Raw genomic sequence first — 14,849 nt, forward strand, 5'->3', positions numbered from 1 at the left:
AAGGGGAAGTGCTCACCCATAGGCCACGCCCGCGATGGTGCACTTCTTGAACTGCATCACATTGCATGTCAGGGTCCCAGTTTTGTCAGAAAATATGTATTTAACCTGCAAACAAGTTTTAAATCCTCATTAATATTTCAAGGCTTTTAAAGGTCTATCTGGGGTCCTAATGCATAAGAAGTAAGCGCTCTACCTATGAGTTAGATCCATCCTGCTCAGAGAATCTTTTAGAGAGGAAAGAAAAGGTACTTAAATTATGCTTTCTTTCTTTTTGTTGTTAAAGATTTATTTATTTATTATATGTAAGTACACTGTAGCTGTCTTCAGACACTCCAGAAGAGGACTTCAGATGGTTGTGAGCCACCATGTGGTTGCTGGGATTTGAACTCAGGACCTTTGGAAGAGCAGTCAGCGCTCTTAACTACTGAGCCATCTCACCAACCCCCAAATTACACTTTCTTTAAAAGTCAACTTTGTTCTTCTGTGGTGTATATTGGTACAGATTAGCAAACCTAGAGTCATAGAGAAATCTGCTTCAGGATATTCTGAATTTCTTCAGAACGTTTCATTACTGTTTTCAGACATACACAGTTCTAGGGACTCTCCAGCATCTCTCAATATAGCAAGCAATTCGAGGGTTGGCAATAGCTTGTGCAGCTCACTTCAGGCACCGTCTAGCTTGGGAAGGGGCAGTACAGTCTGTCCTGAATGCAATTTGAACAGCAAGAGTTGGAAAGTGGAGGAAGGGAAAACAAAAATCTGTTTTCAGCTGGCATCCATGAATGGATTATAAACACACATCTGCAGTCACATGTCACCCAAGGATGCTTTAGTTAATGAAGGATGCATATAGGATGTGGATACCATAAAACTGTATCGATTGCCTAGTGAAGTCATAGCTGTTAGCTCTGTGGAAGTGCATTTTATGTTGTCTACATAATGATGACGTCACCTGACAGTCCTCAGATACATCCCGGATAAGTGATGGAAGGCTGTATATAGTAACAAAATATCAGTTATAATTCTCATTTCTATTTAACTATTTGACTAATCTAAATTCCTATTTGACTAGATTCATACAATATAATATGAATGTTTCCTTCCTTCTGGATAAAAGTTGTGAACAATTCTGTTGCTGTTCCTATAACTCAAAGGCAGTCAACATTTAATAGCTAATCAGGCTACCTACTAAGAACTAGGCCTGCATAGTATCTCACCTTGAAAGAAAAATCTGCTTTAGTGTTGGAGAACCCCACTATGAAATATGAACACTGTGTGCCATGCATCAACAAACGTATTTACGTGCATTATTCAAACAATGAAAAGTGAGGCGATGTTACTTCATCTGCAGTCATCACATGAGGCAGAAATGGCGCCAAATCTCACTGCTGATTGACCACGTGTAAGTAAGAGCTTACCTGGCCAAGTTCCTCATTCAGATTAGATGTCCGAGCCATTGCTGCGGTGTCTGTGGGCTCATAATGCATGTCAAGATCCTACAAAGAAGCAAGTGACATTAGTGAACACAAGGGCCTGGGGGACTGGGTTGGCAAAAGAAACCACTTTGGCTTTTGCATTTTTTCACAAGTCACCATTTGTTTATGGAGTTCTGTGTAACCACCCTAGGTCCCTGCTATCTCTACGTGATTCTGTGTGACGGTCCGGAAAAGTATGCAGCATGGAATGGTTCCCTTTAGTTAGAAGAGGAGAGTATGGCAGTGAGCGCTTGTCTGTGGGGGGTAAGATAGTCTGTTTACTTCCACTCTTCGTTCCCAGGAAGGTATCCTCCTGTCGGGGATAAGCTACGCAACACACACACACACACACACACACACACACACACACACACACACACACACACGAAGTGATCCCTAGAAGGAGGTGCAGCGACTGTTTAGTGATCTTTGCTAGAAAACCAACTAATGTTTTTTCATAGTTAACTCTTCAAGCAACATGAAAAGTTATCTAAGAGACCACATCTGGTTGGACTCCCCAGGCTGTTTCTTTCAGTACAGATATTTGACAGTCAACCCCAATGGAATAGTTTTATATTTCTTTCCAATTAGCCAGCCATGATCTGCTCCTATTATCCGGCCCCATTATCTGACATTTTTTATAGTAGAATACTTTATTAAGTCAGGGCTGTAGTTTATTGAGGTTCACATCTCTCCTATCTGTGCTCTGATCAGTATCCTCTCTGGACTAGGCTTTTGAGTTATCATGCCGTGTTGGAAAACAGACATTTGTCAGGTGAGTTGAGACACAAGAAGAGAGGGCTCACACAGAGCAATCTGGAAACCATGAAATGAAGACCAGCTAGAGAAGAGGAGGGGGTCTAAATCAGAGGGGCCGATATGACTTAGAACAGGTGTGATGGAACAGCGGAGGTTAGACATTTTCAAAGCCATCCTCAGAAATCCATACTGCATAACAGAACAACTGTCTAGAACTAGAATCCAGGAGACAGTTACCAGTCCCTTCCACATAGGGAGGAAGCTGGCTAGTCAAGGCCATCACCAAGTCTGCTAGTTAGGAGGATGGTTGAAAAGCAAGACCTTATTATTCAACACTACCATTATGCCAGGATTATTCAACACTACCATTATGTAATTATTGGAAACAAATTCTATTTTTTGAAAATCTACATTAAAAAATAAGAACCTGGGTTGCCATTTGGTCTTTGAGGGACATTTGTCTTATTATATTTGTGAATGAGAGTCCTTCATGAACTTAAATTTATCTGTGCATACAGCTCAATTATTCAGGCCACATTCCTGTGTGAAAGTAAACTCTGCCTGTTGCTCCTCTCATTGTCCCGAATTACACTCATCTTTTACCAAAGAAAAGGCCTGGCATTCTAGAAATATCAGTCACCACATGAAGATAATGACCAGCTGCAAAAGTATCTGTGCTTATATTTTTAAAATCCCAATACTGTTCCTTTCAAAAACATTCAGATGAGCTTGGAGTCTAAAAAGTAAAAATCTAAATTTCTCAAAAAGAAAAATTCAACACTCTGGCAGATTAGGCCAGAAGATATCATTTGTATAAATTCATTCATTTTTAACTAAGATAAAATGGAGGGAACAAAACACTATTTGATGAAAAATACAGGAAACATGTTTAATCGTAGAGCCAACATTAAAGTCATCAATATAATAAGTCAAAAGGAAAAACCATGTACAGTGAAGTCATCCACAGTGTCAAACATGACCTGATGTCCTCAGTCACACCGTCAGCAGCACAGTTATGTGCTTGACTGATTAGACAAGCCTCTGCCTTGTAAAGAGACTCTTGAGCTACACAGATACTGAAGAATTCAGGTAAAATACCTTGTCACCCTAGCATTGGTGAACTGAAATTCAGTCCCAAGGAACCAAGGGAGTAGACAGAGCTGCTTATGTCAATTATGCTACTAGATCAACCAGACATATATTTCAATTCCAAACGCATGGTCTCCTTCCTCTACAGCCACTGTGTGACCCCACCCAGGTTTCCTGAAGGAAAAACCATTCTTCCTCAGGATATGTGGCGTATCTATTTGCCTGATTCCGAGGAGACCATGTTGAAGCTATATGGGTTTTAAAAAATACATCGCATAGTCAATTAAAACAATATATAATTAAGACTTTAAAAACAATATATAATTAAGGCTTTAAAAACAGCTCTTTAATGTTCACAGATCAAAAGACCCTATCAGAGTAAATCTTTAAAAAGAGAAAACACATACTTAGGAAGATGACATATAATACAAATTCATATTTACCCAATTTATGAAGTATGCCTGAGTAAACTTCACCACTTCTAATGTGACCAGCAAGCTGATGGGAATGAGGTTGTTGAAAAGGATAATGAAAGTCAGGAAGTTCAGTCCAAAGTTACTAGCGCCACCATCTGTTGGGGAGGAGGAAGCGCATCATTGACAGCTCTATATCTGTAGTGAGATCTGAGTACAAGGATTTCCTATATCATACAAGAAATCTTGATTCTCACCATCCCCTTCAATGTACCATTCAGACATATATCTTCCTCTAGGGTCCCACATCAGCGATCCAACCAACTCTAGACTGAAAATACTCTGTCTACTAAGTATGTGTAGACTTATTATTTCCTAACATAGTGTAATAACCACTTACACAGCAAATATATTTTTTGCATCATGAATGCTAAGTAACCTGGCTATGACTTACAGTATATGACAAAATATACATAGAACAAATACTGGGTCATTTAAAATAAAAAGCCTTGGGTGTCTGTTGGGTCATGGTCGGCTCCTGATGTCTGAGAGACAAGCTTCAGTGGATACAGCACATTAACCCTATCAAGATCTCCATGGTGCTACTAAAAAGGCAAAGAAGCTGCCATGGTGGTGGTGCACGCCTTCAATCCCAGAACTAGGGAGGCAGAAGCAGGTGGATCTCTGAGTACAACTGAGGCCAGCCTGGTCCTCGGAGGGAGTTCCGGGATAACCAGGGATATAGAGAAACCTTGTCTTGGGGGTAGGGAGAGTGCCTTTGTTATTGGTAATGCAAACCCTGTTCCAATCTGGAAGTTGAGAGACATTAGGAAGGATGACAGTTTGTAAATGCAAATTAGGCACAACCACTTGTATGCAAATTCTTTAACACATTTTCAAACTAAAGTATGGTTTCAAAGCAAACAACAGCAACTAGAACAGTCTGAGTTGTAAGAATGCTTCTTATTTTTCCAGTGCTGGGCCCTGGGAGTCCTTGCTTATAAGCTGGTAAATGCTACACTGAGCCATCCTTAGCTACGGGAGTAGTTTTCGTCTGTAGGTAAGTTTTTCTCCTAAGTAAATTAACCTCCTCTTCAGTAAAAATAAAACAAGGAAACCTAATATACTGTAAGGAATATACACAAACAAATCGATCACAGTAATAACCCTTTCATGCTGTAATAATAAATCAACGACTATAAAAACCCCGGAATAGCTGCAAAGCTAAATAAATGTAATAAAAAGTTACATGCAATAAAAACAGCTTTTGAAATCTGTATTTTGTTTGTTTGTTTGTTTTGTTTCTGTAAGATTGTACTGGAATTGTTTTTACACTTTGGGGAAATTAAATATTTACTGGCTAAGTACTCATCCCAAGGAAATGGAAATTCACTTCCTAGAAATTCCCAGAGGGGATACATTAATATGAGACCAGCAAGAGAATAAACACATGTTCTAACGGAAGTGATCCGAAACTACTCTCCCTGGGACAAGACAAGCATTTACTTAAGACTTCTGTTAGTGAGTTCAAAGGAGAGCCCATTAAAAAAGAAAGAGGAAGGAAGGAAGGAAGGAAGGAAGGAAGGGAGGGAGGGAGGGAGGGAGGGAGGGAGGGAGGGAGGAAGGGAGGAAGGGAGGGAGGGAGGGAGGGAGGGAGGGAGGGAGGAAGGAAGGAAGGAAGGAAGGAAGGAAGGAAGGAAGGAAGGGAATGAGGGAGGGAGGGAGGGAATAAGGGAGTGAGGGAGGGAGGAAGGGAGGGAGGGAGGGAAGAAGGGGAAAAAGAAAAAGACAGTCCAAGGATTTTAAAGCATGTAATATATATTCATAATATATTCAATACTCATTTTCCTCTACACAAAATCTCCTTTCATGAGTTGACCTGCCACATTTAATACAGAGGGCAGTTCTTATTTGGATATCACATTAATGGTTATATTTTAGAACATTTTATACTACTATGAAATGAGGCATGTTTTTAGGTATTCTGAAGTTCTGAGGACCTAAATTTTACTTGTGTCTTCTGGAAGTCTATTAAAAAAATAAAGGCAAGACCTCCAGCTCTCTTAGCCACAAGTTTCCCTTTCAGAAACAATGGGATATTTCGCAAACTAAACTAAGATCGATGGCGAGGCAAATGTCTATCTCAACAAAGGGGAAAAGCAAGCAAGTCAGCCTTCGCTGCTCACAGTGTAGATGGAGGTACCAGTCTTTCCCGGAATGCCTTCGGTTCCAAATGGCTGAGCCCACAGAACACACAAGAGACATGGCAATTAAGATGCAAAATAAAATCAGAATTTGTACATTTGTAATCCGTTCCACATTGGAGAGTTTAAGTGGTGGGCTTGTGGAATTCTGTAAAACAAAACAAAACAAAGCAAAAACAAAACAAGATAAATGGTAAAAAAACTACACAATTTAGCATTGCATACTTAGCAATTGATGAGGGAGACAAAGTCACAGCTCAGTACCTGGACTCGAGCTGAAAACTGTTCCAAATACATGACAAGTGTAATAGAGTGCCCATGGCTGTCGCCTCTTTTTGTTAAGACCGCTACACCACATACACCTTTTTCTAGGTTATAAAACAATGTAAGTGGGGAGGGGTAACATTCGTTTTGCAGGGTGTCAGGTAGATATACATGGCTACTTAGACCAACAAGGTCTCACAGCATCTCCTTAGTGCCTTTGCTTAGAAGAGGCAGAGAAAAAGGACTATAGCCCTGCAAACATTTCACTGTCTAAAGGATTTCTGGTGCTGCTTGGAAACTGTTTTAGTGGACACAGCAGTAATTCAAGTGGTACTGGTTTAGAAGGTAGAGGCAGGAGGACCATGCAGCAAGCCTGCCCTATGCAGCAGGGGACGAAGAAGGCTCTTCTGCTCTGTGTGATGATTCAGTATTTATGCCAGGTCTGTGCTAACCAAGCAATTACAGGACAGAAAAGGAAATCCCTCCTAACCAATATAAGTGAATGATAGAGTTTATAGCACGGCCAGGGTAGGACCATCCCACTTGTCAATGTTAGCATCTTCATGCCTGTATGAGATGCAGGGACAAAGGCCCTTTAGACTGGCACTCCAGTTAGTATTTCCAAGTGAGTTCCCTACACTTGTTACACTACTGACTGCAGCTTGCATTACAATGTAGAGCTGAAGCCACCATGGGTGTAAATGAACATCAGGAGAATAGATGGCAAAACAGCCTTGTATAGAAATGCCATGAAAAAAAAAAAAAACAAAAACTAATGCCATGTTAGTTTATACTTTCCTTAAAAAACAAAAAACAAAAAACAAAAAACAAATTTCTATACCCATCTTGATTGGGTTGTTTGGTTTTCTTCCTGAGTTCTTTATATATTTTGGATATGAGCCCTCTATCGGATGTGGACTGCCCTCCAAAAGACCCAACAAGCAGCTGAAAGAATCAGATAGAGATGTTTGCACCCAACCAATGGACAGAAAGAAGCAGCTGACCCCTGTTATTGAATTAGAGAAGGCTGAAAGAAGCTGAGGAGAAGGGTGATCCTGTAGGAGGACCAGCAGTCTCCATTAATCTGGACCCCCAAGATCTCTCAAACATTGGACCACCAACCAGGCAGCATACACCAGCTGATACGAGACCCCCAACACACATACAGAAGAGGACTGCCGGGTCTGTGTTCATTCAGAGATGATGCATCTAACCCTCAAGAGACTGGAGGACCCAGGGAGTTTAGAGGTCAGGTGGGGTGGGAGTGGGGGCATCCACGTGGAGACAGGGGGTGGGGAGGAGGTGTGGGATGTGGAACAGTCGGAGGGTGGATGAGGGGAGGATAAAATATGGGGTGTAAAAAAAATAAATTAATAAAAAAACCCACCCACATTTAAAATTTGAGCACTGCATTAAAATAAAATCAATATTTCAACACGGTGTTACACAGACGAATTGATGTGAGCATTAGTAATTGGAAAATGTCATGGATCAACACACAGCACCATTCACTGGGTGTTCATGTCTCAGGTGACCTTGGGGACCGTTTCACAGTGTTCCCATGCGCAGGGAGCTCTTCTCCCAGGGAAGGGATTTCAAGGTCTCCTCCGCTTAGTTCCCAGTGTGGGTGTGTGGGATGAGTCTCTCTGGGTGGCTGGTGTGCTCTGTCTGGGACAAGTGCAGCAAGAACGATGAATCATGCATTTCCAAGAGACTTAGTCTTAAAAGGTCTCATAGATAAACGTCTCACCTGCATCAGCTTGGTGTCGTGGCCAGTGTAGACAACTATCCCATGAACCCACTGGGTATTTCTTAACTGAGCTCCTCGGAGAAGGATCTGGTCTGCCCCCAGGGGAACGGTGCTAGGACAGAGTATGTTGGCATTAGAGATGGCATAGTCCAAAATGCCCTAGAAATACACAGTCACTACACAGTCACCAAAGTTTCCACTATTAAAACTTTATTTTTGGAAAGGAAGTAAGTTTTTATAAAAGGAAGTATTTTTTCTTCAACCAACAATGATACTTTTCAAATATAACTGTTGGGAAGACGTTGCTTTTTCCTTAACACCATTTATATCTTTCCTCTCCCTGTGGACTACAAGTAACCAACCCCATACACGCCAATGCCGGGGCTCCAACTCCCAGTGTGGTAACATTTGTAGCTGCGTCTTTTCCAGGCTATTAGCCTTAGGTGAGTTCACGAGGGTGAAGCCCTCTGATGTACTTAGTGCCCTGATAAGACATCTGAGAGCTTTCTTTGTCAAATAGACACAAAGATGACATTTTGCCAGATGCATAGATGGCCTTTGTAGTGGCTTAAATAGGAATGGTCCCCATAGACTCATCTGTTTCAATGCTATGGCCCATAAAGAAGTGACACTATTAGGAGGTGTGACCTTGTTGGGGTAGGTGTGGCCTTGTTGGGGTAGGTGTGGCCTTGCTGGGGGTAGGTGTGGCCTTGTTGGAGGAAGTGTGTCATGCTGGGGTGGGCTTTGAGGTCTCAGATGCTCAAGCTATGTATGCCTACAGTGGCATTTACTTCTGTTGCCTGTGGATGGAGATGTAGAATTCTCAGCTCCTTCTCCAACACTATGTCTGCCTACACACCAGTATGCTTCCTGCATGATGGTAATGGATTATAACTCTCTGAACTGTAAGCCAGCCCCAATGAGATGCTTTCGTTTATAAGAGTTGCCATGGTTATGGTGTCCCTTCACAGCAAAAGAAATGCAAACTAAGAGAGCCTTTATTAGAATCCACTCATGCTCTTTAAATTTCATTACCCACATGGTAGAAAAACAAATTTTAATTGATAAAATTAACTCTTTAAGTTCTCTAATTATGACAGCCTGAGCAAACCAATATAGCAACCCAAACAGCAGGCAAGTTTTGGGAATGGAGAAGCTAATCCTCACATACCAATCTTCCTGAGACTTAAGTTTACTTAAAATCTGAAAATGGTACGGCTAAGATATCTTTCCCCTCCGCCCTCTCAATAAACACATACATACTTCATTTAAATTAAAAAACAACTTTGTACATAACCAGAGCTCAAAAACTACAGAAACAAAATCATAGCTCACATCATATTCTGATACTACCATTGCCTTTCTGAAATTAGGGCCTAGACCTAAAGCCTTATAATATTCATTTTACAGGATTACCGTATCTGTTTTCCAAGAGCGCAAAAACATTCCCAATAAATGGTAATCATTTCGAAGCCATTTGCTTCCTAGATATTAAACAACAGTTTTGTAAATAAGACCCAGATTGGGTCCTTTGTGTGCTTCCTCTATGGGTAGCTTTTGTAGTGAGTTATTATTAGGTGCTATAAACTCAAGAGGCTCAAGGGTATGATGGCAATATATATATATGTGTGTGTGTGTGTGTGTGTGTGTGTGTGTGTGTGTGTGTGTGTGTGTGTGTATTTCACAGATATGTATTGAGTCAGTTGATGGAAATGTACAGTCCAAAAATTGAATGGCTCAAAGTTTCCTAATAAACAAGGTAGGTTTTCATTTAACAAGAAAGTAATGTAAAAATTCAAATATAAAGAAAACTATACTTAAAACTTCTTGGAAAAGAAGGAAACCATATCCAATGGAGTCTATAAAATGTGCAGGGCTTGTTAGTCAGCAAAGGCCAAGTGGAGCAGGGAAACCTCCATTTCTGGTGGGTTTAGACGGTCCAGTCAGCTTCCAAGGCTGGGGGATAGCTTGGGCATCCGACCTTCCTTCAGGAAATATATTCTCCTGGCTCAGTGAAATCAATCCCCATGTGTGGGTTAGCACGGCCCCTGCAGGAGCCCTCAGGAAACAGTGTACTTTAACTCCCCTCATTTACATCCCACAGCAGGTTTAGGGCCCACTGGGATGGGAGTGAGGCTTAGTCAATTTGGTGAAAGCTTACAAAATGCATGAGGGCTGGTTACTTTGTATGGATAAGAGGTTTATTTTGGGGTAGTCTTTAGTCACTTCACTGGGGGCCGAGTATTCAGTACATGTGAATCCTTAGGGACAAAACCATATTGAAATCACATAACTCTCTTGTCCAGGTGTCAACATCTGGAGTGCACATCAGGATTAGGAGGGGCCTGGAGGCTAAAGCAGGCTCCACAAAGGAAGTTCCTGCTTCGTGCTCTAGTGCCTTGTGTATCCACTGCTCCTCACCTATCTGACTGGGCTCAGTATCACATCAGGTACACACTCATTGCTCCCCACCGTCTCCCACGATGCCCACTCCTCCTAGAGTCCCTGTCTCCCTCACTCATATTCACCTTTCTCATAAGATAAAGCATATTATAAAACTTTAGCCTTTTAAATCTTGGTACGACCATATAAAGTTTTCCTTATGGCATGGATTTGCTTGGCACTGATTTAATGATAAGGAATGGAAGCTGGCCAGTTAAAAATGTCAGACTTAAGAAATGATGCTAGTACAAATGGCCAAATCTATCATTAGTCTATAGCCATATGTTCAAGGAAAGATTCCTCTGAGAATTCTAGAATTAACGAATACCTCAAAGATCATAAGAATGTGCTTTGGTAGGTTAGGTAAGGGTGTCAGTTCAGGGTATATTTCCCATGTCATTTACTAGAAGAAATTTTGGTGCATTAGAGAAGGGTGTATCTGTTCAGGGTACATTTCACATGTCATGGACTTAGTCCTTATTTAATTTTTCACCATTCATATTCTTACAGTGACAACATCGGCGGCACTCCCCTAGGCTGGTTGACGCAGTGCATCTAGCTGATGGTTACCTGGACAACACTCCTGTCTGGTAGACAAGCTCTGCTATGCAGAGGAGGGAAGGAGTGGGGACAGGAAACAGAAGTGGGACACTAAACACCCCCACCCTTCTTGCCTTGCTTTGTCCTATTGCTTTGTCTCGCATTGTAGTAAAACTCCTGGATAAAGAAGTCCACGCTTGCTCTAGCTAATTCTTCTCCATGATGTCAGGCTCCTCTCCAGGCTCCACCCACTCTAGTCAAGGGCCATGATCGCCACTCAATAAACCCAAATGTTAATGTCCAGACACGGTGCACTTGGCCATGAGTGACTGCAGGCCTCACTTTCTTCCTCCCTCTCTACTTTCTTTACTCTTTCTTGGTTTCTAGACCTCACTCTTCTCTCAGCCTCCCACACTAGACAGTCCTCAGGGCTTTCAACCTTCATGTCTACACTCTTTCAATTTCAGTGATTTTTTTTTCCAGGCCCATGAGTTTGAATATCTATACAAGCTACCTTCAAAGTTTAGACATATATTCAAATGCCACTTGGACACCACAAACTTATTAAGTTCAAAACTAAACAGAGGATGTTTTCCCTTCAAAACCCACGCATGGAACCCACGTATACTCAGAACACCCTGTCATGGCCTACAACATCTATGGAATCTGGTCCATTATTATCTTTTGTCTTTCACCTCAATTTTTCTTCCTCCACCCTCAGTGATTTGCACTATTTCTTCTGTCCAGAAACCTCTAGATTAAGGGATTAAGCTCCTAACTTTTAGATCACCACTGTTCAAACGTCACCTTCTGAAGGAGGCTGACAACAATCACCCTAAGAGATTCCTTCCTAAGGACACCTTGTCTCTTTTGTCCTATGCTATCTTTCCCAAAGGCCTTCTGCCTTTTACAAAATAACAAGGGGTTACCATTTCTATTTACTCCTTGATGCCTATCTGCCCTCCAACTACTTTACCACAAGACAGAAACTTCAAAAACTTCTATCATATGTGTTAGTGTCTCTCCAAAATTTCAATTTTGAAATTCAGTCTTTAATATTGTGGCATTAGAATGCTAGGGGTGATTAAGTCTTGAGATTTCTGCACTCATGGTGCCTAAGAGACCCTTGTCAGTCAACTGCTTGCTGGGCAATCATGAAGACCTAGTTTGAGCCTCAGAACTCATATTAAAAAAGAAAAGAAAAAGCTGGGTGTTGGTGTGTGCTTATAATTCTATCAGGGAAGGCTAGGGAGTCAAGAACACCCCAGGGGCTTCTCTACAGCCAGCTGGACAATCGGTAAACTCCCAGCAGTGCAAGACCCTATAGCAAAAGGCAAGGTGGTTAGCTTCCAAAGAACAGCACCCGAGGTTGACCTGTGGTCTCTATCTGCATGCTTTTTATATACATATAGAATGTACACACACACACACACACACACACACACACACACACTCTCTCTCTCTCTCTCTCTCTCTCTCTCTCTCTCTCTCTCTTTCTGCTGTTGAAACTGGGACTAAATCATTACAAAGGATGCCCAAAGGCCTTCATCATGCCAGAACACAGGGAGCAATACTTCCTTACCAGACAGCACATTCAGGGCCTTGATCTTCCAGACCTATCTATGAGCCGAGGATTTTGGCTGCTCATAGAGTTTTGAATTTAAGGTACTTTGTTAGAGTTAATGAAAAGAGACAAAAGGGCAGGAATATAATATTGATCTGGTTTGTTCAGAGCGGCCTAAGTAATATTTGTAAATGGTCTAGGCCAGTGGTTCTCAACCTGTGGGCCATGACCTCTTGGGATTGAATGACCCTTTTAATAGGGGTCACCTAAGACCACTGGAAAACACAAATATTTACATTGTAATCCATAACAGTAGCAAAGTTGCAGCTATGAAGTAGCAACAAAAAAATAATCGTATGGTTGAGGGTCACCTCAATGAGAGGAACTATATTAAAGGACCAAAGAACTAGCCACAGGCTATTTATTTGCCCATAAAGAATAATAGTTCAGAGTCCTGGGATATCACTGAAAACATCCAACTGCCAGACTGAGAGGAGCATGGGAATGTCATAGATTACACTGCGTGAACAGAGCCAGTCACAGTACTGGGAGGGTTAAGAACCACTCGTCTAGACACCTAGAACTCAAGTGTATACTAAATTCTAGTTAAATGGGTATGGGAAGTTAAGGAAGTGGTAGGAAAGATGAGAATCAGTTAGCAGAAACCAGTGACTACACATGATAGCATGGCCTAGGGAAAAACCATAAACAGAGGAGATAAAAACTTATCTGGCTATTGTGGTACAGTCTGAACTCCTCCGGGCATCTAGACATCAAAGGACTGGACTGCGGCCATGGGCTTGGGACAGGAAAGTTCATGGCAGGAGATTCAGCCAAAGAACCAGCCACAGGCTATTTACACATAAAGAATATTCTAGAGTCCTGGGATATCACTGAAAACATCCAGCTCCCAGAGTGACAGGAACATGGGACTGTCTTTGATGACAGTACATGAATTAGAGTCAGGATTCAGCATCCTTACAAAGGATATGTATGAGTTGAAATATAGACATGCTTAAAACTATTGCTGAAAGTCAGTATCTAGAACAGGAGACAACCTTGTGTCAGCAGATGTAGTAGGCACTCAGTGGCACAGGATGACACAGAGAATGGGAGTTTACATACCCATGGCCATCAAGCCTTATGTTCCCAACAAAATCGTAGAGATGTCGGTTTGGACTTTCACACTCGATTCTGCCAGAAATTCTCATCAAACTGTCAATGTCTTTGATATCCGATGTTGCCGGTAAGCCCTGTTGGCACATTCCCAAATAAACACAGTATTTTAAGTAAGCATTATGAGGGTAGGGTACTTTCTAAGCTCTTAGACAGATAAGGATTAGCACCATTCTGCAAGTAATTCTTTCCCCTTACATAATACTGTCAAACTGTAATTTATGGGTACCTTTCTTCTCCATGTGAGCACAGACTTTTAGCACAAAATAATACAACTTTTATAAAAGTTCTAAAGCATTCAGCGCATCACTTCTAAAGCTAAAGTCAATACTGGCTGCTGTACGGTTTCTGTCTCCTAAGTCTAAAGGAGGTGGTGAAACACAGTAGAGTTTGCATTCAAAGAAAAAGTTTTGTCTTCCTTCCTCCTTTTCTCCTTCTCTTACTCCATCCTGTCTTGAGAGGGAGAGAGCTTCGGAGGAGTCCTTCCCTCAGCTGGAAGTGACTGGCAGTGAGGACATCCACCTTAGCCATCTAAGCTTAGCTCCCTCCTAATGATCCAGTTCTACCGCCGCCAAAACACCTCACTGGAATTGATGTCAACCATCAAGAAGCCAAGGGTATGTATTTAAAATAAATGCCCCTTTTAAAACTTTATCAAGAAAATGTTACTGTTGTTTTCTGTTGAACATAATATGAAAAACCCAATATAGAAATATGAAGTAATTTATATCCCCACATTTATATAAATGTGTTTCTAAAGTGCAATGGACATTTTGGCTGTTCGGTATGGCAAACCCAATGCTAACTGGGGCCAAGAAAAACAAATAAGTGAACATGTCAAAGAACTTAGAACACCAGGTACGGGATAATTCCAGGGCTCACAGAGGCAGGTAGATCTCTGTGAGTTTGAGGCCATTGATCTATCTATATAGTGAATCCAGGCCAACGAGGACACACTTGGATTCATACTCTCTCTGTGTTTCCGTCTGTCTTTCTCTTTGCCTCTCTGTTTCTGTTTCTCTCTCTCTCTCTCTAAAACACACACACACACACACACACACAAACACACACATACACATACACACACTAACAAATACTACTACTACTATTATCATTTCAAGCATTGGCTATTATACAGATTAACTAGAATATTGTAAGTAATATTTCACAGTG

General features: G+C 41.4%; 1 protein-coding gene across 11 annotated transcripts in view; it reads right to left on the reverse strand.

Annotated features, from left to right (window-relative positions):
• Positions 1-14,849, reverse strand: part of Atp8a1 (ATPase, aminophospholipid transporter (APLT), class I, type 8A, member 1) — a 229,346-nt gene that overhangs the window by 142,959 nt on the left and 71,538 nt on the right. For all 11 annotated transcript variants that reach the window (NM_001038999.2, NM_009727.3, NM_001284345.1 and 8 more), the window contains 6 exons: positions 13,626-13,753; positions 7,955-8,066; positions 5,923-6,088; positions 3,767-3,894; positions 1,419-1,496; positions 17-105 (listed from right to left, as the gene is read on the reverse strand). In NM_001038999.2, the coding sequence (NP_001034088.1) occupies positions 17-105; positions 1,419-1,496; positions 3,767-3,894; positions 5,923-6,088; positions 7,955-8,066; positions 13,626-13,753 (701 nt within the window). The remainder of the gene's footprint in view (positions 1-16; positions 106-1,418; positions 1,497-3,766; positions 3,895-5,922; positions 6,089-7,954; positions 8,067-13,625; positions 13,754-14,849) is intronic.

This window comes from Mus musculus, chromosome 5 (assembly GCF_000001635.26).
Source record: "Mus musculus strain C57BL/6J chromosome 5, GRCm38.p6 C57BL/6J".
In the NCBI taxonomy this organism is placed as follows: domain Eukaryota; kingdom Metazoa; phylum Chordata; class Mammalia; order Rodentia; family Muridae; genus Mus; species Mus musculus.